A 23,844-nucleotide genomic window follows, 5' to 3' on the forward strand; every position below is an offset into this window, starting at 1 on the left:
CACACATATCCTTCTGACTCAACAAATCCACTTTTAGGAACTGACAAAGCATTTATATTCACACATGAGCAAGATAATGGATATTATTCCACTGTACTATTACGTTAAACAGTAAGATTGCAAATAAGTGTCCATTAATAAGACATCAGTTTAATATATTATGATTCATACATAAATGGAATACCATGCTGGATTTACTAACATGAACATGTCAACAAAGCTGGGAAAAAAATATGTACAAGGAAGCTCTTTATATACTGGTATGGACTAATCTTCAAGATGGATTAGTAGGTAGATGGTGCAAACAATATGTTACAATATAATTTTGGAACAGGTAAGAATATATATGTCCATTGCCTGGAGATGTATAAAGTATCTCTGGAAATATAGTTAAGAAATGAATACCACAAGTCACCTGTAAGGAGGGAAACTAAGTGACTGGAAGAGGATGGAAACCACAGTTTTCATCATATATCCTTTTCTATCTTTTAAATTTTGCATCAGTGAACTGTCATTGTTTATTTCAAAGATGAATAATATTGGGCTGGGAGAAAAAAACTGCAGGACAAAGAGAACTTATGGTTAAAAAAGTTAATACAATAACATTATAATTAAACAGGGGGAAAAAAAAAACATGAAATAATTTGTTCTCCCTCCAAAGTTAAACAACATATGTTTCAAAAAAGCATTTAAGTCTTGGAATCATTTCATGAAAATGCCTTCGAACCCTATGCAAATATAACTCAGTAAATGGAAGCAATCAGCCTTTTAAAGATAACTTAAAATCATAATGAGCAATTACTGTGCTATTCTATCCATCATATCTGTGATGCTATTGTCGGAGCCTGTTAAGTACACTCCTTTCTTATCTCTGTACTCCATGAAGGCTATGCTTTTTCTGCTGGGTTATTTTGTATTCCTCACCTACTATCAATTTCTCCCTTAACAACACTCTCAATATACCTGCTTATCCACAGCAACCTTCTCCCTGTCTCCCCAACTATCATCCCAAAGGGCTGACTGTGACAACTCTTTGCTACTGATTTTTTTTATATTTACTTTCCAAGTGTTCTGAGTCATTGGTCGTTTTGCTTTAATTTGGTAAATTCCTGCTGTGCCCAAACCAATGTGCCAGTCATTCTCACTGATGCTGTTAGAAGGACACATAAAGAAAACCAGCACTTGAATATTTATCAGAAAATATGATATATATACCATGACAGTCAGGCACAAGCTACTGTGGAAACAGGGTAGGAAGGACACCAAATTCAGGCTAGAAACTGAAAGAAAACATTCGAGAAAAGTTTCTCTCTGTACATAACACAGAGTGGAAGAGAAAGAAATCAGAGTCAGGAGCTGAGTCTAAGACTGGTTCTAGCTAAGAGACCCAAGCCAGTTGTTTCACCAATCTGGGCCGAGTTTCTCATCACTAAGGTAACAGCCACATCAAGGAAGACAGCACCCTACATGCCATGTCTTCAAGGCAAATAGCTACTAATTCTCTCCAGCTGATCCTTGAATTTTTCTCAGAATATTTTCTCAGCAGAAGCATTCCAAAACTCCAGACAGTCATTAGCAACAAGCCTTAACGGAATGAAATTACTGGCCCCCTTTACAACAAATACAGTATATTTGGAGGGAGTAGAATAGAGGGAAAACTTAACAACTTAATTTTCTACATACTTTTTCTAGACTCAATGCTCCAATTTTCTTTGAATTTCAAAACAATTTTTAAAAGGATAATTTTACCAAGTTTCTGGCTTTGTCACATTTTTCTGCACCAAGTAGAAATACTGCCTTTTATCAACATTTAACCTGGTTGCCCTTTTAAAAAAAGCTGCACTCATTTTTCAGCTTTTAGAATAATTTCCCAAAAGGTCAAATGCATGTGACACTTGCTTTTAACACCGAGCTTTATGATGTGAACACTCATCTCGATGAAAAGATGCAATTAAAATATTGTAAATATTAATGGATCTGCAACTGATTGGTTAGGTCTTTTTAAGTTACTTTTATTTCATTTTAATATTCAGAAATAACTTTCTAGTTTACAAACACACACACGTGTTTGAAGAACAAGGTTATAACTGCTTTACCACTATATAGACTGGCAACATAAAATCTATATGAACCAGAGCCTGTTTTTTTCATTCTTCTGGTTGAGAGGAAAATACATATTAACATTCCTATTGTATCCCATTTTTTTTTTCTCTTGAGAAAATTTATTATGAAATATTTCACTCAAAAATTTGACCCACCAACGAGCTTCAACAAATCTTAACATTTTACCCCATTTATTTTTAAAAATTTAGTATGATGAATTCAATTAAATCCCTCTGAGTAGTCTGCCTCGGTCTAAGCTCCCTCTCTTCATCCCAGGAGTAACCAGAACTCAAAATTGCTGTTGATCAGTGTCCTGTCATATGTCCTTAGCTATACATGGAAAACACAATTGTTTGTGTACGCTTTAAACTTTCCACAAAGTATCATATTGTATTCCTGCCCTTTTCACTCAACATCTTTTGAACATTACCTACATCCAGACAAGAAGCTCCAGTTCAGGCATGTTCACTGCTATAGAGTATTTCACCTATGAATATACAACTTATCTATTCTCTTTGTGGACATGCAGACTGTTCCCAATACTTTCCTGTTAGAAACTACAGCAACGAACACTTGTAAATGTCTCTTTTTAAATGGACAAGGAGATTTGATCAGATTCACGTTTACCAGTTATTGTTTTGATTTAGCAAATATAATTCACAGGTGATGATATGCACTTTTAACAGGAGGCTTTAATTATTGCTGGTGGTTTTATCTCTTTTGTGACATCAGCAGCACTGATGATCATCAGGGGTTGAAAATGGTAATATTTTAATTCTTCTTCCATCCCTTCTTCATTTATTAGCTGGGCTATTCCTCTAAGGAGCAACTTTCTCTACATATACCATTGGATTACCAATAGTTCCTTTGGAAAGAACTCAGCAATAATTATTTTACAAGGAACTACTGGATAGAAAAGGCAGGATAAATGTTTCTTTCCTTTTCTTTACCAGTTTTCAAAACAATGAGTCATTTCCCTCATATTTTCCAAAAATGGCCAACAACGCTTTCAAATTTTTTAAATTATTATGAACTATTGATACAAACTTATTTGGTATGTTTCAACTACAATTATTACTCTTTTTTTTGGCTGCACCACATGGCATGTGGGATCTTAGTTCCCCAACCAGGGATCAAACCTACCTCCCCTGCAGTGGACACATGGAGTCTTAACTGCTGGACCACTAGAGAAGTCCCCAATTATTACTCTTTTATTAAAGCTCAAACTTTCTCATTTTGAGGCATGACAGCCTTCTCTCATGGCTACCAAATCCGTTCAATATGACCTCTGTAGTTTCTCTTAAAAAAATGCCACCTAGATAGACTCGGAAAACATATTTTATTTAAACATGTCCCAGAAATGAATCTTAGACATATACATAAAGTTCCTATACAAAATGAAATATCACCAAAGTCTACCCTATGATTTTAAATTCAAGAGTTTGTCTTTAAAGAACAGCGTTAGGAGTATATAAATCTACTGTTCTCATGATGTAACAGCAGCACTCTCTGAGTGGAAGGATTAGGAGTCTTTCCTCCACTTGACTATCTAACTTAATGTGTCTACTTAAAATCAACCAACAAGAATACATGAATAGCTATCTGTTTTATACTAATTATGTTACATGCTACATGGATAACCACCTAGATCCATTTCTGATATGGCAAAAGCATATAATGTTTACTTATAGGAGACAGCTGTTGCTTTTGACTGCCTAGTATCTGGTCTTTTCCTCGGATATTAATACCTCAATTCTCCTTTGGGGAATTAATGCTCTCCCACTCTTAATCATGAATTTCTTGAGAGGCTGATCTCATTTCCTGCCCCAAAATGAGCATAAAAGTCACCCAAGTCAGCCTGGGAAGATTCAATCCCATTATTTTTTTGTTTTAACTCAATGATGAGGGTATATTCTTCCACTGAAGTTAGTGAGCTGAAGAGAAAATAAACTGATGGCCATCTTTCCTGACAAATATATCAAAACATTAATAATATTATTATTGAATAATGCAAATATGGGTGGTATTTTTTCTCTTTGCACCTAGTATTGCACATTCTTTCTTTTAATTTTGCAGTCTTTTCCTTAGAAAGACTACTTAGCACACAATTAAATTTTCAAGTGAAATAAAATGTAATAGCATTCATAAGAATCAAAAAACAACCCACTACACCCTTCTCTGTAACTCAATCTCCCTTACTTACCACGTATAAAAGTAGAAAGAAGAAAGTACTTATCACCAAGAATATCATGCCCAGACTGGCTGTATCAAGCAATATGTGTTTTTTTTTTTAAAAAAAAAGAAATAATGTGTTTGTGTGTGGGAGTGAAACAAGAGGCAGACCTGCACAGTGGCTATAGCTATCAAGGAATAAGGTTTAGGACAAAATCCTTAAATGCCATTACTTGGCATTCATCGAATTTCTTTTACTTAAACACAACTGTCAGCAGTGTTGGCAGTGTTATAATACTACTGCACTGAGAAAATAATTTAGAAAACATTTAGTAAACTTTTCTTAAATGTGTACTTATCATAGTCCAGGATGTGTGACAGAACAATCACAATCTACCAGTTAATCCCAGTCAATCTTTAAACTCACTACCACTATCAAAACATACTCTAATCCACATAATTAGAGATTCCCAATGGAAAAGACAACTGATGGCAGTATCATGCCTTCCCAGGTCAGCAGCTTTCTCTCTCAGTTCCATAGTAATGAGACTACTGGGACATCAAAAATATCCTATCCTCCTTGGCAGGAAAGACTAACAGTTCTTGACCTACTGACATTAAAATAAGAATACCGTTCGTTGTTAGCCTGGAAGAGAGCGTGGCAACCCACTCCAGTAGTCCTGCCTGGAGAATCCCAATGGTCAGAGGAGCCTGGCAGGCTACAGTCCACGGGGTCACAAAGAGCTGGACTGAGTGACTAAGCAGAGCACAGCACCCTTTGCTAGATGTGGTCTCACCCCAGCCTACCTGTCCAAAGTGAGCAGGGTAGCCCAGCATGTGCATATATAGTAATTTTGCCACATTCCGACACCGGTATGTGTTGTCTTCTTCTCTAAAAGATGACCGAATTGCAGCACACTCTTTCTGGATCATTTCTCGTTCTTCGGCTTGGGTTCGAGCTGTCCGGATGGTCCGGATCAGCTCCCGCAATCTGATGGGGGCTGGCATCCTCTGGATATAGAAAGACATTAAATAAAGATGTTCACATTTTTTTTCTACCAAAACCATACACACAACTTTCCACATACATTTCTGATTTTTAAGAATTTAAGACTTGTTAAGTCCAGTAATACAATGTTCCAGCAAAGCAATTACATACAAACCCCTCAATTCATTAAATTTATGTAAAGAACACCAATAAAAATGTTAAGTGGTAACTAAAGCAAAATAAGAAATAAAATACACTAACAATGAAAAGTCTATCACTAATATCAAAATATTTTAGGAACTAACTCAAGTCAAATCTTTACGCAATCCTTAAATTAATGAAAGTACTGTGCCTAACCTTAAAGAAGATAGGTATTTTCTGCTCAACTGTCATTAAACTCAACATAGTTCAACAAAGTATGAGATGAATACTGAATATCATAATCAAAGCTCAACTCAACAAAATGAGAGATGAGGAGAAAAGATCAAATATCAAATTTAAACACCTCATATCTGAGAAACATAATCATCTCAGTATATACTAGGTACTCTTTGAAAATGTGGTGGAAAAAAAACAATAAACCAATCTCAGCAGACAAAACTGTCAACTGAAAAAAATGCACAACCTAAAAGCCAAGAATTACATTTTATTACTGAAGACTGTAGCCCAGAATACAGCCTCGCAGATAAGTCTTTCAAAGAAGTAAGGAAGGAGCCAGGATACATAGGTTTTGCTGTGAAAAAATAACAAACATGTAGTTGAACATCACAAGATGACTGCTAATCACAAAAACTGACATCTCAAAAGTAATAATTTTAATGCTTTTGTATGTTTGGCAAGATTCAAGAGTCTGGGCTTAATGAACTGATTCCTTTGATACATATCGTAACTATCCAGGGCCAGTATCCTATTTTTCTCAATCCAGAATTCCCTTCACGGTGCACCATCAGGGGAGCTGCACAGGCTGATGTCTTCAGGTCACAATATTTTGTGTTTACTGAAATGGCAGGCAACATTTTTTTGTCCAGAAGACTAGTCGTGTCATGAGAAAAAATAAAAATTAACCCTGCACCCTACCTTACACAATATAAAAAAATTAACTCAAAATGGGACCCAGAAGGAAATCTTTGGAAACGTGGGTTAAACAATGATTTCATATATAAGAACAAAGCACAAAAGAAAAATAATCTAGATTTCATACAAATTTTGAACTTTTACCCTCAAAAGATGTCATTATAAAAATAAGGCAAAACAAAGAAAGAAAGGAGTCCTATCTTACAAAGGACTTATATGAATGGCCAACAAGCACGTGAAAAGATGCAAATGTCATCAGTCAACAGAGAAATTAAATTAAAACAATTAAGGAGATATCACTCTACACCCTTAGAATGCCTAAAATCTTAGGCAATAATATAGAACAAATGAACTTTCACACATTGCTCATGGGAATGTAAAATAGCTCAAATACTTTAGAAAACAGTTTGGCAATTTCATATAAAGTTAAATATACACTTAGCATATGATTCAGCAAACTCACTCAGTGTTTACCCAAGAGAAATGAAAATATGTGTCTCACCAACACATGATCAAAAATGTTCAAAGAAGTTTCATTTATAACTGCCCCAAACTGGAAACAACCCAAATGTTCATAAACAGGTAAAGCATGATTGGCATACCCACATAAAAGTATACTTGTCAGAATAAAACAGAACCAATACACAACCCACAAGGGTCTCAAAAACATTCTGCTGAGCAAAAGAAGTAAGACTAAGAGAGCACATATTGTTTGATTTCACCTATATGAAACTTTTAAGAAAGACACATCTCATCTACAATGATGGAAAAGAGATCACTGATTACCTGCAGGGACAGGGACTGGACTGGACAACAAGGAAATCTTTTGGGGTGATAGAAATGGATATATACACTTCTGAAATTCACCAAACTGTATACTTAAAATACATTTTATCTTATACATATTATACCCCCATGTTAATAAAAATTATAGAATTAGACAATCATTACAATCACCTTTAGTACATATTAGCTGTGGAATCCTAAACCAATAATCTTCTATGTTGCTCTAATCTAACAGACTCGTAGGATATCCCACTCAATCAGTTCACTATGGCATCAATCCTCAAGGTAGGGATGGTATGTTAGGAATTCAGAAAAGTTCCCTAGGTATTGATAAGCTCTGGCATACCGGCCCTCTTAAGACTGTGTGTCCTAAACTATGCAAAGCTACCTGTATAATACCCTTTTGTCATTTTTTTTTCTCAATTAAAGATCTGATTTATTCAAGCATCTGAAAACATTCTACAATGAAAACTTATCAGATGCTGCCTGTACTGTGCTACAGGCCATGCACATACTGCCATACTGTTTTCAGAAGACTTGAAATGCCCATGATTGGTAGTTTAAAAACTGTACACCTAATGGAGAAGGAAGATAATTTAATGTTTCATCCAGATCCAGAGGTGCAGCAAATTAAAGGACAGCTCCAATCGGCAAACAGATATCTCACAATGGTCTCCAAGAAGAAACAGTTGGCAATAGACAGTTCAAAAGTGCTTCTCCAAAAGGTAGATGGTTCTCTCAAGTTTCAGGCTGCAACCCTTGCAGAAGACACTGACACCCAACACACTGATTTTCGGTCCAGAAACATAGGTCTTCCCGGTTCAAAGTGGCTGGAGAGCCCCTGCCAATCATGCTTCTGTGCTGTGACTAAGAGGGTCCTCTGGACCGGGCAGGGAGCAGGTGGGGCCGTGCACCATCAGTCACAGTGGATGGCAGTGTAGAAGACGGTCCAGAGGACCATGAACAAGGTAAACGATGTCATAAACCCTTCTTCTGTGAGCTCCCATGTGCCGCGATAGTCTTCGTCTATCCGCAGGTAGTTGCTGAAGTAGAGGTACACGACACCCACGTTAATCAGGTAGAACCCAGCTATTCCCAAGAAACCTTGCAATGGGAACACTCCCCAACACTTAGGTGTGGACACCTAAGACCACAGTAATGATCCGTCAGAACCAGTAGATCACATCTAAAACTTCATCCTTGTCTTCCCAGGCCGCGAAGCTCCGCAGCACCTTGCTCCAGACAGACTTTGAGGGCCCCACTGGCCTGCTGCAGCTGAGACGGGTCCTCCTTCTGCCGCCCGGGGCTCATCCTCCCGCGGCGCCGCCCGTGCTGGGCCTGGGGCGCCTGGGCCGATCTAAAAGGGATCTGGAGTCGCGGGTCACAGAGCAGGGGTCGGCAGTGGAAGCAACAGGCTCAGCGGATCAGTTCAGCGGCGCCCCTTCGGCTGCCTGTACTTGGCTAAACCCATTTTGTCACTTTTTAATAGAACTATTTGAGGGTTTAATGTCTGTAGTTTACAAAACACTTTTATGGTTATTATCTTCATTATTTCATTTGTCCCTTACAACATTTTAAAATAAGGATGGAAAATCACTATCCTCACTTTGCCTTTGAGGAAACTTGGTCTCAGAACAACTATTCAACCTGCTTAAGGTCACAAAGCTAGCAAGTGACAGAGGTAGGCACTTGAACCTGGTATTAAGATGCAAAAAGTTCTTCCCAGTACTTCAAAAATAAATATTGTATCTATATGAAATTATATGATTGCTAGGATTTGTTTTAAAATACTCACAGGCTGGAGAAGGAAATGGCAACCCACCCCAGTAATCTTGCCTGTAGAAGTCCACGGGCAGAAGAGCTTGGCAGGCTGCAGTCCACGGGGCTACACGACTGAACGTGCATGCATGAGGAAAGTGGAAGGAGATGGGGTGACAGCAATAACCAAGTAGAACTAAAATAAATAAATAAAATGTTCCTCTCAGGAGGCAAAACATCAAGGAAAGAGAACAGGAAGAGGTAAAAATGAAACAAAATGGGCAACTATTGATTACTGATGAAGGTATATGATGAATACATGACAATACATCATATTATTCTCTATTTTCTTGTGTATTAGAAATTGTACATCACCAAAAGCTTTTTAAAAATCAAAAAGCTTCAACAAGGCATCTAAATCCTTAAAATTTTCATAATAAAAAAATATTAGTAGAGGTCCATTTAAAGAACTACTACTTTCACAATAATCATAAATATCAATGACTTTAGGACAAAACAAAATTTAAAGGTAAGCAAAACCAATGTACTATATACATACTTTCAACACAGTGAAATAAACTAAGAAAAGCATAAAGGTATTACAGCTCTGAAAGATCAAGAACCAAATGTAAAATCAGGTGTTGACCGTCTAAAGCCCAGCAACTGCATTTTCAAAAATAATCTTATTTACTGTTAACCTTAACTTGGTGTGTGGGGAACAAGAGACATCTAAAATCAATCAAGGGCTTCCCTGGTGGCTCAGTGGTAAAGAATCTGCCTGCCAATGCAGGAGACAGGTTCAATCCCTGATCCAGAAAGATCCCACATGCCGCCGAGCAACTAAGCCCATGCGCCACAACTACAGAGCCTGTGCTCTTGAGCCCGGGAACTGCAACTACCGAAGCCCTTGCTCCCTAGAGCCTGTGCACAGCAACAAAAGAAGAGTCTGCAAGAGAAGGCTGTCCACCACAACCAGAGAGTAGCCCCCATTCTCTGAAACTAGAGAAAAGCCCGTGCAGCAACAAAGACCCAACAAAGCCAAATAAATAAATAAATAAAACCACTTAAAAAATCGATATCAATGGTAATACTCCGCTAGTAAGTAACTTCTCTCTAGAAGACCTCTACAAAGCAAACAAAGACTATCAGAAAAAGCCTAAATCTAGTCCCAAAATATGGGGGAAATCACAGAAGTTTAAGACAGCTGAGAGAAAAACAAGTTACCTTGGGCAACTTCTCAGCTGTCAGCTTCAGAGTCACAGAAATACAGTTCATGCCACTAGCTTTTTTCTTTAGTACTTTTTTTGCTGCATCGTGAGGCATATGGGATCTCAGTTCCCCAGCCAGGGATGGTCCCTTGCATTAGAACTGTGGAGTCTTAACCACTGACCACCAGGGAAGTCTCAATGCCCCTAGCTTTGTAGGAGGAAACAGAGGATTCAGGATGTTAACTACCTCGTACAAGGTCACAGAATTAGTCACTAGCCTTACTCATGTCTCATGATTCCCCCATTCAGCACTCTTCCTCCAATACCAGGCTGCCTCTAGCTTAGAGAAACACAAGATTTTTTTTCCTTTGGGCTGTGACAACTTACTACTACTTGATTTCTTTCTGTATCACAAGAAAATATCTTAATAGGTGTCAACTAAAAAATGCACAACCTAAAAAGTTGAGAATTATGTTTTATTCGGGGAATTACCAAAGACCATAGTTCAGGGCTTCCCTGGTGGCTCCGATGGTGAAGAGTCTGCCTGCAGTGCAGGAGACCCAAGTTAAATCCCTGGGTTGGGAAGATGCCCTGGAGAAGGCAATGGCACCCCACTCCAGCACTCTTGCCTGGAAAATCCCATGGACGGAGGAGCCTGGTGGGCTGCAGTCCATGGGGTCGCACAGAGTCGGACGCGACCGAAGCGACTTAGCAGCAGCATAGCTCAGGGCTTCCCTGGTGGCTCAGATGGTGAAGAGTCTGCCTGCAGTGCAGGAGACCCTGGGTTGGGGAGACCCCTTGGAGAAGGAAATGGCAACCCACTCCAGTATTCTTGCCTCGAAAATCCCAGGGACGGAGGAGCCTGGCAGGCTATAGTCCACAGGGTTGCAAACAGCGGACATGACTGAGCGACTTCACTTTCACTAAAGGCCACAGATACAAACAGCTCAGAGGAAACCTTCCAAAGAGATAAGGGAGGAGCCAGGACATATGAGTTTTGACCAGCAGGATGGGCAAAAAAACCAAAAACATGTAATCAAACAAACATCACAAGATGACTGCTAATCACAAAAACCAGACATCTCAAGTTAATGATTTTAGTGCTCTTCTGTGTATGTGCAAATGCCAGAGTCTGGGTTTACTGAAGTCATTCCTTTGATCCACATCTTATCTGGCAGTATTCTCTCTTCTCCATCCTGAATTCCCTTTACGGTACACCACCAGATGGCTGTAGTAGCAGCAGTGGCTGATGGCTTGATGGCAGGCAACACTTGTTTACTGAAACTTTTTATTTTTTGGTTTACACAGGCATGTGAAGTAAAAAGTAAAGGATTTAGTATATTTCAGAATATATTCTAAGAACAAAACTAAACAAAAAGTTCTCGTTCCAGTGAAAATGGGAGTAAACAACACTCCATGGAGTCCTGCCTCTCTCTCCTTCTGAATGCAACTATAAATCCTAGAAAAAACACATGTCACAGCTACCTGAAGACTCTGCAAAGCAAATGACAGTGAGCAGACTAGAGAAAGCAAGAATTTGAAGCTACATCAAACTGGCAAGAAGCTGTCATTTTCCTCCAGTGTTGCCCAGCTTGTACCCAAAGGCAGCCCCAAATCTGGACGCGCTCAGTGGGTACAGAGAAGAAGTTCTAAGAAAAACCCTCTCCTTCTGGTCCAAGGAGCAGGAAAAGAAAGATGAAGGACAAAGGAAGAAATTCTGTTTTGTGTCTTCCTTCCCTCTTCCCTGCCCCGGGGTAATACCGCTGGTGGCTGCTGCAAAAAAGCAATGGCAGTACCTCCAGGCAGGCACCTAAAAACTGGAAAAGGGAAACTCCTCTCGACCAGAGGAGCTGAGACCCTGCGAGCATGCAGTAATCTCTCCCTATCCTCTCACTGCTTGATGTGAATTCACCAAGAAAATACAACAATTCCAATTGCAAACATACTTAACAATAGTGTTAAAAAATATATGAGACAAAAACTGACACCTATGAAAGGAAAAACAAACAATTCCTCAATTATAGTTAAGAGACTTCACCATGTTCTCCAAGGATAAAACAAAAAAACTGAATGACATTGTCAACTAACTGGATCTAACGAATATCTACAGAACACCCCAACCAACAATAGAATATACATTCTTCTTAATTACAGAACATTCACCAAGACAGACTGTGTCCTAGACCATTTGGGGGAAAAAGTTAGGGAATTCCATACTAGTACAATGATTAACACTTGGCGCTTTCACTGTCTCCGGTTCAATTGCTGGTTGGGGAACTGAGATCCCACAAGCCACACAGCCAAAAAAAGAAAAAGTTAATAAAGTTAAACGAATGGAAATTAAAAAAAAAAAAAAAAAAAAAGGCCTCTGACCATAATGGAATTAAACTAGAAATCAATAACAGAAAGCTAACTGGAAAACTCTCCATCTACCTCGAAATTAAACAATACATTCCCAAATAATCCATGGGTAAAAGAGGAAGTATCAAGGGAAATTAGTAAATATACCGAATTGAACAGAAACATAAACACACACCAAAATCTGAGGTATACACTAAAGCAGTGGTTAATGGGAAATGTATATAGCATTAAGGACTTACATGTCAACAATCTAACAACTAAGGTTCTACTTTAAAAAAAAACTAGAAGGAATTTCCTGGCGGTCCAGTGGTTAGGACTCCTTACTTTCACTGTTGAGGGCAATCCCTGGTCAACCCTGGTCAGGTAAGTGAAGCGAAAGTCACTCAGTCGTGTCCGACTCTTTGCAACACCATGGACTATACAATCCATGGAATTCTCCAGGCCAGAATACTAGGGTGGGTAGCCATTCCCTTCTCTAGGGGATCTTCCCAACCCAGGGATCGAACCCAGGTCTTGCGCATTGTGGGCAGATTCTTTACCAGCTGAGCCACAAGGGAAACCCAAGCATACTGGCGTGGGTAGCCCATCCCTTCTCCAGCGGATCTGCCAGGCCCAGGAATTGAACCGAGGTCTCTTACATTGCAGGTGGATTCTTTACCAACTGAACTATCAGGGAAGCCCCCCAAAAACGGAACGCTTTATGAATCTGCGTGTCAGGGAGCTAAAAAGTAAATAGCCCAAAAGAACTAGAAAAAAGTAAACGATACACAAATCAATGAAATTAAAAACAAAAAAAAGTCAATGAAGCCAAAAGCTTGTTGTTAGAAACGATCAATGAAATTGATAAACCTCTGGCCAGACAATAAAAGAGAAACAATACAAATTACCGATACTAGGAATGAAAGGAGATATTACGACAAACGTTAAAAGGATAATTAGGTATTAGTATGAACAACTTAATGCACACCACAAGTGAACATGCACATGTAAAAAGAGAAGGAAAAAAAACTGAACCTTGACCTAACTCTCACACCTTATTAACTCAAAATGGATCCTAGGTCTAAATATAAAACATACAACTATAAAACTTTTAGAGGATATAGGAGTAAACCTTCATGACCTAGGGTTAGGCACAGTTCTTGGCTGTTATACCAAAGGCACAATCCATAAAAGAAAAAAAATGGTAAAATTGGATTTTATAAAAAGTACAAAGTTTTACACTATGAAAAACACTGTTAAGAAAATGAAAAGACAAGTTACAGACTGGGATATTTGCAAATCACATATCAACAAGGGACGTGTATTTATCTAGAACACAGACATAATTCTCGAAACAGTTAAACTAACAATTTTTTAAAACAGGCAAAAAACTAAAATAAATACTTTACCAAAAAGCTGTAAGAATAGTAAATAAGCATATTTAAAAGATGCTCAACTACATTAAGCATTAGAAAAATACCAGTTAAAACCACAATAAGATAACTTTCTCGCCTGGGAAATCCCACGGACAGAGGAGCCTGGCAGGCTACAGCACATGGGGTCACAAGAGTTGAACACGACTTAAAAGATTTAACAGCAACAAAATACACCTACTGGAATGGCTAAAACACCAAGTCCTGGAGAGGATGCAAAGCAACTGAAACTCTCTTTTACACACTGCTGGAAGGCAAGCAAAATGGCACTGCCACTCTGGAAAATAGCTTGACAGTTTCGTATAAACGTACAACATACACTTACCATATGACCCAGCAACCCTACATCTAGAAATTTATCATAGAAAAACGGGGCTTATGAGGGACAGGAAACTAGTAGGGGCTCTACTGAGCTAACCTCCATAGAGGTATCAAGCCGTCTAGAAAGGAGATCCTGAGTGCCAGGTTGAAAGGGAGTGCTTTTTAAACCCAGGCAGTTCAGAAAGGGTGCCTGTCAAGCTATAGCCATTTTGGACTTCTAAACAAGTGAACTGAGACTAAAAGAGAGGGTAATGCTTTAAATACGTGGAGCAGGACAAGGACAAATCTTTGAGAACTTGTATTTCTCTTTATTTCTACCTTAGATATGCAAGAAGGTCTATTCTAAATATTCCAGCCATTTCAAATCCTACAAAAGAGAAAAACAAAATGTCATGTCTGTGTTTTGGCCAAAGCACCCAAAGGAGGGAGTCACAGCACAGGAACTATGCACTGGAAGCAACAATAATTAAAGTCAAAAAATTACAAGTGAAGGAAAATTACTGGAAGAGAACTGGGCCCAGTAAGTTAGCCTCTCCTCTCGCCTGCTCCCCAAGTCTTCTTACATTAATAAACCTTAGCGACTATGGTTTTATATTTTGAATAAGAAACTTCTTAAATCGTTCAAACAAAAACTCTTAACATGTGGCATATCCCTCAGACACAGTTTCTATAAAGAAAAGAGCATATTTAAAAGAAATGTTAGGGACAAAACAGTAAAAATAAGATCCTAGTACTTAACCACCCTTGTTGGCCCAACTACCTACAGCAAGCCACTTGACTTCTCTAAGCCCCTCTTCCAGCAGTAAAATAAGGGTATTGAATAAATATGAATACTGAAAACTGAAAAATTAAAATAAAAAATATAGAGTACTTAATCAGCTTTAAAAATCTATGAGAACAAATATTTAATGTTCACACTATGTATCATTCTATTTTCAGTCTGTCAATTTTAAAAGCATCATTCTGTACAAATCAAAGGTAGCCTCAATTGACTGCTTGTACAGTCAGGCAATTCTGTACAAGGAAAAATTAAGCCAAACTTTAATAATGAGCAAAATATTATATACTATACTTAACACTAAGTTTGAGAATTCTGAACTGAGAAAGCAGCAAGATCAAGGTCTTTAAACAGAAAATGAACAACAACAACAACAAAAGCTGAATAGCTGAAGGCCCATTTATAAAACAGAGACTACAATATCATAAACAACATCAACACATCAACATAAGCATCATTTAAATCCATTTCAAAATGGAAAGGGAAAATGTAAAAATACAGAATCAGAAGTTAGCTTCATGTACCTCTTCTTTTTCCTCCTTGTTCAATTCATTTAGTCACACTACCCCAGAGATGACCTAAGTAACAGGGAAACATGTTATACCAGTAAGTGCCAATCACTCATTCAACAAATATTTGCTGAGCCTTTGCTATGCCAGGCATTATAATAGGACTGGCAAGGACATAGCCTCTATCCTTAAGATCTCAAAGTCTACTCAAGAAAACAGATTTTTAAAATTCAGCCACATAATAAAAGGCAAAAATTGCTAATCAATGACAGAACACTGTATTTATGATAAGCCAAATATTGTCATAGCCAAACTAACTCAACATATTTAGACATTTTTTTCTTTTGTGAGCGATTTCTGGATCAAACAAATCCAAAACCCCATACATACATAGAAAGAGGTTTGTAGCATAGTCGTTTATTCACTCAGTAGTCTCAGACTCATTTGCAACCCCATGGACTGTAGTCTGGCAGACTCCTTTGTCTACGGAATTTTCCAGGCAAGAATACTGGAGTGAGTTACATTTCCTGCTCCAGGGGATCTTCCTGACTCAGGGATTGAACCCTCATCTCCTGCATCTCCTGCACTGACAGGTAGATTTCTCAACACTAAGCCACCTGGGAAGCCCCTATGTAGCACAGTACCAGTACTCATTCAAAACCTTTAGGGGAGAACTGAAAATTTTTTGGATTTTAGAAAGGTAATACAGTACCTACACAATACATCATAATTTGCCCATTATGTCTGGAGCATCTGTTCTATTATCCAACAATATTTCTGCAGTAACACATAAGAATATTCATACCAAGGAGAGAAATAAATACTACAAACAGCCTTGCATCTGGTCAGATCAAACTTTAACATCAAAAGAATTATGAAGAACATCTTTTGGCAATTTCAAAACTGATAAGAGATGATGTACCCTTATTCAATGACCCTATCACTGTTTAAAACAATGTAAAACTACCTAGGTTTATACGCCAGCTCCACAACTTACTAGCTGTGTCCTTGTGTAAATGTCTTAACCTCTCAGAATTCAGTCTCCTCGTCTGTAAAACGGGGAGAGTATCTACCTCAATGGATTGTTACAAGAAACAAACCAGAATACACATAAAAGTCTTAGCAAAGTGTCTAGCTCATAGTAATCACTAAAGGAATGTTGACTACATGAACAAATCATCCCTGAATAAAATAATTGAGTAAAAACAAGTCGCAGAAAGACACACAGCATTAATATTTATAAAAGCTTAAAAGACATGAAAGTATGTGCTCTTTAGATCTACTACAAAAATGTAATAAGAGTATATGTATAACTGGGGACTGTCCTGGGGGTCCAGTGGCTAAGACTCTGTGCTCCCGTTGCAGGGGCCTGGGTTCAATCCCTGGTGAGGGAACCAGATCCTATATCCTACAACCAAGACCTGGGGCAGCCAAATAAATAAATATTTAAAAAAAAAAAAAAAAAGAGTACATGTATAGCTGAATCACTCTGCTGTACACCTAAAACATACCTCAACTGTGAAAATGCAGTAAAAGAATAAGAATGTGCATGCGAAAGACAATCATCCAGGAAAGAGGGGAACCTGACTGGGGTAGTATTACACAGGAAGCTTCAGCTACACTGGTGGTATTTTACTTCTTGGACTAGGCAGTAGGTTAAATGAATGTTTATTATTATTTTCCATGGGCTTCCCTGGTGGCTCAGAGGTTAAAGCATCTGCCTGGAATGTGGGAGACCCGGGTTCGATCCCTGGGTTGGGAAGATCCCCTGGAGAAGGCAATGGCACCCCACTCCAGTACTCTTGCCTGGAGAATCCCATGGAGGGAGGAGCCTGGTAGGCTACAGTCCATGGGGTCGCAAAGAGTCAGACACGACTGAGCGACTTCACTTTCACGTGCTTTATATCTGAAATATTTCTAAAAATTAGATTCAAATACATCCATGTATTAGATATATGTAATGAATGCTGTAGACCAATTACCTACTTTAATTACAATGTAGATTTCCTTATTTTTTCAAAGTGTTTACTTGCTTTTCAAAATACTCAAAAACCATGAGATTCCTCAACATATAACAACTTAAACATCTATCATAAAAAACAATAACTCTATCCTTTAAAATAAAAACTTGGTAAGAATATAATGTATAGTAATGACTCAGCTATACAGTATAGAACATAGCTGAGAATCCAAAACACATTTTTATAATCTCATGCAGCCAACAGAGAGATTCACATCAACACATATCAACCCAGAACATCTACTTTATTTACAGGTTCTTATTCAGCTTTTTCCAGAACAGAACAAATTAGAAAACTGGAGGAAAAACTGAAGAGAGTGGGAGCTAGGAGAAAGTTGTTTAATGATAGTTAAAATGTCACCTAACAGCCAGGGGAAAAAAGAACAAAAACGGTTGCAAAACAAACAAATAAAACTTACATCTAACAGAAGCAAGCATTCAAAAGCATAATAGCAAGATTTATAAATTCTGGAGATCTGCTATAACAATACTGTGCTTATACAATATTATATTGTGCAACTGAAAATTTGTCAAGAGGACAGCTCTTGCTGTATTCTAAAAAACACACACAAATATTCTAAAAATTCCACAGTCTAAAAAAAAGCTTGTGCCCTTTACCGATTTCTATCTTATTAAAAATTATAGATGATTAATCAAAAAGGGAAAGACCAAATCACTGATAAATCTCTACCTTTGACTTCCACAATAATTACCTTGATTTACAGCTTTTTAAAAAAAATCCAAAATTAAAGCATTTATCTTATACACACTTAAGACACACACAGAGCATAGCAGTCTGAGGATACTTAGTGTGTTAGTAAAAAGTCTTCAACTCTCTCTGAAGTCCTAAGAATATTAACAAGTTAAAAATAGTACCATATTCAGTTTTTTAAAATAAGACCCTGGCTCATCAAGGAATGGCTCATAAAGAACATTTAACATTTAAAGCAGTAGAAAAAAACTGAATATAAAGTTATATCCTAACTCATCAAATTATATACATTGTTGTTTAGTCACTAAATTGCGCCCAACTCTTCGCAACCCCATGGACTGTAATCTGCCAGGCTCCTCTGTCCATGGGATTTCCCAGACAAGAATACTGGAGTGGGTTGCCATTTCCTTCTCCAGGGGATCTTCCCAATCCAGGGATCGAACCTAACTCTCCTGCACTGGCAGGTGGATTTTTTACCACTGAGCCACAAGGGAAGCCCAAGTTATACATTAAATATGTACAATTTTGTGTGTATCTCATAAAGCTGCTCTAAAAACTAAAGGTAACAGTTATATGAAAATAAAACAGTATCTATGGAATAATCAATTTCGAAAAATTATATAGTTCAAATACTATCCACTCTCATTCGTTTAACTTCCTGATCCATCAAAGACTGAGAAAGATATATTTAAGTCTGTTACCATGACTATGTTTTTGTCAATTTCTCTTTGTACGTCTAACACACTTAGTATTTCAATGGTTTCAGTCAATGCCTAAACATCCACATGTGTTATATGTACATGGTTGTACATGTTTTCAAAATAAAATGTCCCTCTTTGTCATCTTTTAAAAAACTAAACGTAAAAAGTAAAACACTTATTAGGACAAGGATGAAAAGCAAACACAAAGAAATTAAGTCTGATTTATTAAGGAACAGGAGCTGTGGATAAATGTATTCTATTTAATTAATGGTTATTTGGTAAATAAGGATGAAAACAGAAAAAAAAGGAAGTATGAAATTCAGTTTGGAAAAATTTCTATCCAAAATGGTTAAACAAAATTGGGTTTTGAAGCTTAAAACTAAATTAGTATTATTTTACATATCAAAGTAATCAAAACTACAAATGCTTCATATAGAAAACAAAAATTTTAAATAGTAGAAGAAACCAGGGGAAAAAAAGACTGCAAATGTTCCAATTCACCTAAATCTTATCCCTGAAATGGAGAAAATAGTTACTTTCCAAAATTTCCACAAAACCCTTTGTGGGATAAAACCATCAATACCATCTCCAAGCCATGATCACCTCTTTTTTTTCTCTAAAATATCTATTTTTCCCACTCACATATAAGCTCCCTAAAGCCTGATTCTTGATTATTTTATTAATCCTTATATTCCCCTTGCCTTAAAGAGTAGGAACTGAATAAATACTGCATTTATTGAATTCTAAAGAGTAGAAGACCCTTATTTAAAGAAAATGTACTTGTTCTTTCCAGAGAATACAAAATAAAGTGCACTGGATACTCACTAACAGCTATAGAAAAGGCATCAGGTTTTAACCCAGTCCTCTATTCTATCATACTTAGTTAACTTTCTTCCCACTTCTGACCTTACATTCCCTGGCTGTGAGCGCTTCGCTAACAGCCAACAGTCAAATACATAAAGGGTGGGACTCCCACTGCTATCTGATCCTGCTTCCTCTAAACTTAAAGGTATTTGAGCTCTAAATCTAAAAAGAAACCCCAAATTAAAAGTGATTTTTCAATATGAAAATTATCTCCTTTTCTCGCCACCCACTATACTTGAAATCTTTCTTGATGAACAGTAAGAAAAGAAATTAAGATTTCTGTTAACTTTACCACCAACCACAGACTTGTAAGTATGGCAGAGAGTGCTCAAGGGACCCAAATTAAAACTGAGCAAAACCCTCCAAAAGAAGTTGCCTTGCTTTCTCTCTCACACTCTCCATATGACCTATACTTTCAAGTTACACTCCACACAAAACCCTTATTTCAGATTTTTATCTCATATGTATATCTGAATTGCTTTAGTATATATAAAACTTGCAAAACTACCATGACCAAAATAGTAAGAAAGCTTAATAGTAACAAACTTAAACCAAACTAATCAACAGTATTATGCTTCAATCAGACTTTTACTTTACAATTTATCTTACAGACACTGCTGCTGCTAAGCTGCTTCAGTCATTTCCGACTCTGTGCAACCCCAAGACGGCAGCCCACCAGGGTTGCCATTTCCTTCTCCAGTGCATGAAAGTGAAAAGTGAAAGTGAAGTCACGCAGTCATGTCCAACTCTGCTCAACCCCATGGACTGCCGTCTACCAGGCTCCTCTGCCCATGGGACTTTCCAGGCAGAAGTACTGGAGTGGGGTGCCATTTTCCCTCTCCAATACAAACACTACCTGTCATTAATCTGAATTAGCTGCACTCTCTCACTGTCTGTGTCTTTGTGGTTTTCTTTCTTTGGGGTAAAGTGGGCAGGGAGGGGGAAGCAGCACACATTTCTTTCTCCTGTATGAAGAAATGTGTTCATAGAAAGGAGCTGTTCTGCAGAGTGAAGAAAAAGGGGTGGCCAGTGTTAATACACCACTGTTTGAACAGAAGAGATTAAATCTGGGGATAAGTATTTTGGTCTCTGGAGAGGCAAAACACCATTGTCGGACAGGGACAGTTCTTTCAAGTTTCACCTTGGCCTAGAATGATAAAACACTCAAGCCCATCCAACTTTATAGGATCTGGTTTCAGGCTCACAACGCAACTTTCTGATTATTAATCACCTTCTGAAGCACCTTGCCTCCCAAATACCTCCATACAAGGAACAGAGGACCCCACAAAGTAGATACAGGTAATTCAATAGAAAAGTATAACCCCTTATGAATTACAACACTGTTATCCTAACTTACACATCAGTGAGTCTGATCAGGATGAATCATTCCTAGGTGAAATACTAAAATGGAATTTCTGGATCTTCAAGGGGAAGGCTGTGAAATGTGTGACCACATTAGGATATTACCACACCCTGTCTAAGCAGTCACCTGGTATCCCTCTACGAGATCTTAAGCTCAATTGTCCCTCAATTGTCAGTGTTATAAGAATCTTCTTTTATGCTTAACTACCCATAAGCAAAACTCACCAAACCTGAGACTTTAAAATTAGATATATATAAATGTAAATATGCCTACTGAACAATTCAGTCACCTTAATTCATATGAAAAGTAATAAAGCCCAAATAAACAATGACAGATGAACATGATCAATTTGACACAAATAAAATAAAAAGCAAATTTTCACTCTCTTAACCCTAATATTAGTAAAGATATATCATAGAGGCCTCAATTATCAAAAACGGTCACAAAATGCTTCAAATAAAATCTTACTTTTTTTAAAGATAAGCCTTGGACATGGAACAACAGACTGGTTCCAAATAGGAAAAGGAGTACGTTGAGGCTGTATATTGTCACCCTGCTTATTTAGCTTATATGCAGAATACATAATGAGAAACGCTGGGCTGGAAGAAGCACAAGCTGGAATCAAGGTTGCCGGGAGAAATATCAATCACCTCAGATATGCAGATGACACCACCCTTATGGCAGAAAGTGAAGAGGAACTCAAAAGCTTCTTGAAAGTGAAAGAGGAGAGTGAAAAGGTTGGCTTAAAGCTCAGCATTCAGAAAACGAAGATCATGGCATCCGGTCCCAACACTTCATGGCAAACAGATTGGGAAACAATGGAAACAGTGACAGACTTTATTTTAGGGGGCTCCAAAATCACTGCAGATGGTGACTGCAGCCATGAAGTTAAAAGACACTTACTCCTTAGAAGGAAAGTTATGACCAACCTAGACAACATATTAAAAAGCAGAGACATTACTTTGCCAACAAAGGTCTGTTTAGTCAAAGCTACGGTTTTGCCAGTAGTCATGTATGGGTGTGAGAGTTGCACTGTAAAAAAAGCTGAGCACCAAAGAACTGATGCTCTTGAATTCTGGTGTTGGAGAAGACTCTTGAGAGTCTCTTGGACTGCAAGAAGATTCAACTAGTCCATCTCAAAGGAAATCAGTCCTGAATATTCATTGGAAGGACTGATACTGAAGCTGAAACTCCAATACTTTGGCCACCTGATGCAAAGAACTGACTCCCTGGAAAAGATCCTGATGATGGGCAAGACTGAAGGCAAGAGGAGAAGGGGACGACAGAGGATGAGATGGTTGGATGGCATCACCGACTTGATGAACACAAGTTTGAGCAAGCTCCGGGAGTTGGTGACGGACAGGGAGGCCTGGCATGCTGCAGTCCATGGGGTCTCAGAGTGAGACACGACTGAGTGACTGAACTGAATTGAATTGAAAGGGTAAGATAAATCTTAAGGGAGATATCTGTACCTCATGTGAATATATTTTGATATCTTTCATATAATGAACATGCATAATTTGAGAATTCTTGCTTTAAAGATTCAAATTAACAAAAACCACAAGAATGGATAAATAAAGCAAAACTGCAAACTTTCAAAATAAAAAGATGGCACTCATCCTAAAAGGACAGAGTCACAGTTATCTATGGGCACTTTTCTACAGATGACTTTATAAAGCTATGAGAAGGTAACTTCATACTAAGACAATAAATTTTCCCTAGCATATTCTTCACGAATCCAAGTTATGTTCATTTGAGATAGCCAAGAAGTGGGTGGGGAGGAGAAGCACTGGTCTATAGGAAATGAAAGATTCATTTTTAACCTACGTTTGACATTAGTTAGAAATGGCGGGGGGGGGGGGGCCCCCAGGGGGCAGGGTTGAAGTCCCACTGATAACAGAGTCAAAAACTGTAAAATATCTAGGAATAAATTTAGCAAGAAAGGTACATGAACTAGATGAAGACAACTATTAAATCTACGAAATCTTTACTGAAGAAACTAAAATAAGACCTCAATAAATGGAAACATAATAATATGGAAAAGTTATCATTTTAAAATGTCAGGCCTTCCAAAATACATACATGAATATAGTGCAATTTGAAACACTGACTTGGCTTTTTTGAGGCTTTCTGAACTCAACAGAATTATATTCAACCAATATAGATAAGAATAAATATTTATGAATCGTCAGAAAAACTGAAAAGTACAGTGACAGGAGCTCTTCTTAACAGAGCGTAACTTTCTATATAAAGCTATGATATTCAAAACAGTAAAATAATGGTACAGGAAGAGTCAAATAGAACATCCAGAAATAGAGCAAACATATATGGGAACTTAACATATGATAAGGCAGCACTTAATTCATTGAAGAAAAGATAGTTTATTTAGTCTGGACACAGCTGGCTCTCTATACAAAAGAAAATCATATAAGACCCCTTACTTTATATCAGATAAAATTTAACTCTAGATTAATAAATTCATGTGTTATACAACAAAGAATTAATATACCATAAGATGTTCCTGCAAGATAGGAGAAAAAGAAAAATGAAGCAAGGGCATGAACAGGCAATTCACAGTAAAGGAAATCCAAAAGACCACAAAACATATTAAAAGAGACTAGCTCCAGCAATAATCAAGGAAATTAAAATTAAGACAAAACTGAGAAAACATTTAACAACTAGCAGACCAGCAAAAATAAAATTAAGTAATGTCA

General features: G+C 37.7%; 1 protein-coding gene and 1 pseudogene across 4 annotated transcripts in view; both read right to left on the minus strand.

The window, feature by feature from the left end:
* AP1G1 (adaptor related protein complex 1 subunit gamma 1) overlaps window positions 1-23,844 on the minus strand; it is an 81,858-nt gene that overhangs the window by 51,153 nt on the left and 6,861 nt on the right. For 2 of the 4 annotated variants that reach the window (XM_040253174.1, XM_040253173.1), the window contains exons 1-2: window positions 10,106-10,591; window positions 5,083-5,286 (exon numbers count right to left, since the gene is read on the minus strand). In XM_040253174.1, coding sequence (XP_040109108.1) covers window positions 5,083-5,286; window positions 10,106-10,204 — 303 coding nt within the window. In that variant the 5' untranslated portion in view covers window positions 10,205-10,591. Of the gene's footprint in view, window positions 1-5,082; window positions 5,287-10,105; window positions 10,592-23,844 lie in introns of those variants that run through there. The other 2 variants (XM_040253175.1, XM_040253176.1) reach the window with 1 other exon arrangement.
* LOC120872661 lies at window positions 7,533-9,689 on the minus strand (annotated as a pseudogene).

This window comes from Oryx dammah, unplaced genomic scaffold, assembly GCF_014754425.2.
Source record: "Oryx dammah isolate SB20612 unplaced genomic scaffold, SCBI_Odam_1.1 HiC_scaffold_13, whole genome shotgun sequence".
NCBI lineage: Eukaryota > Metazoa > Chordata > Mammalia > Artiodactyla > Bovidae > Oryx > Oryx dammah.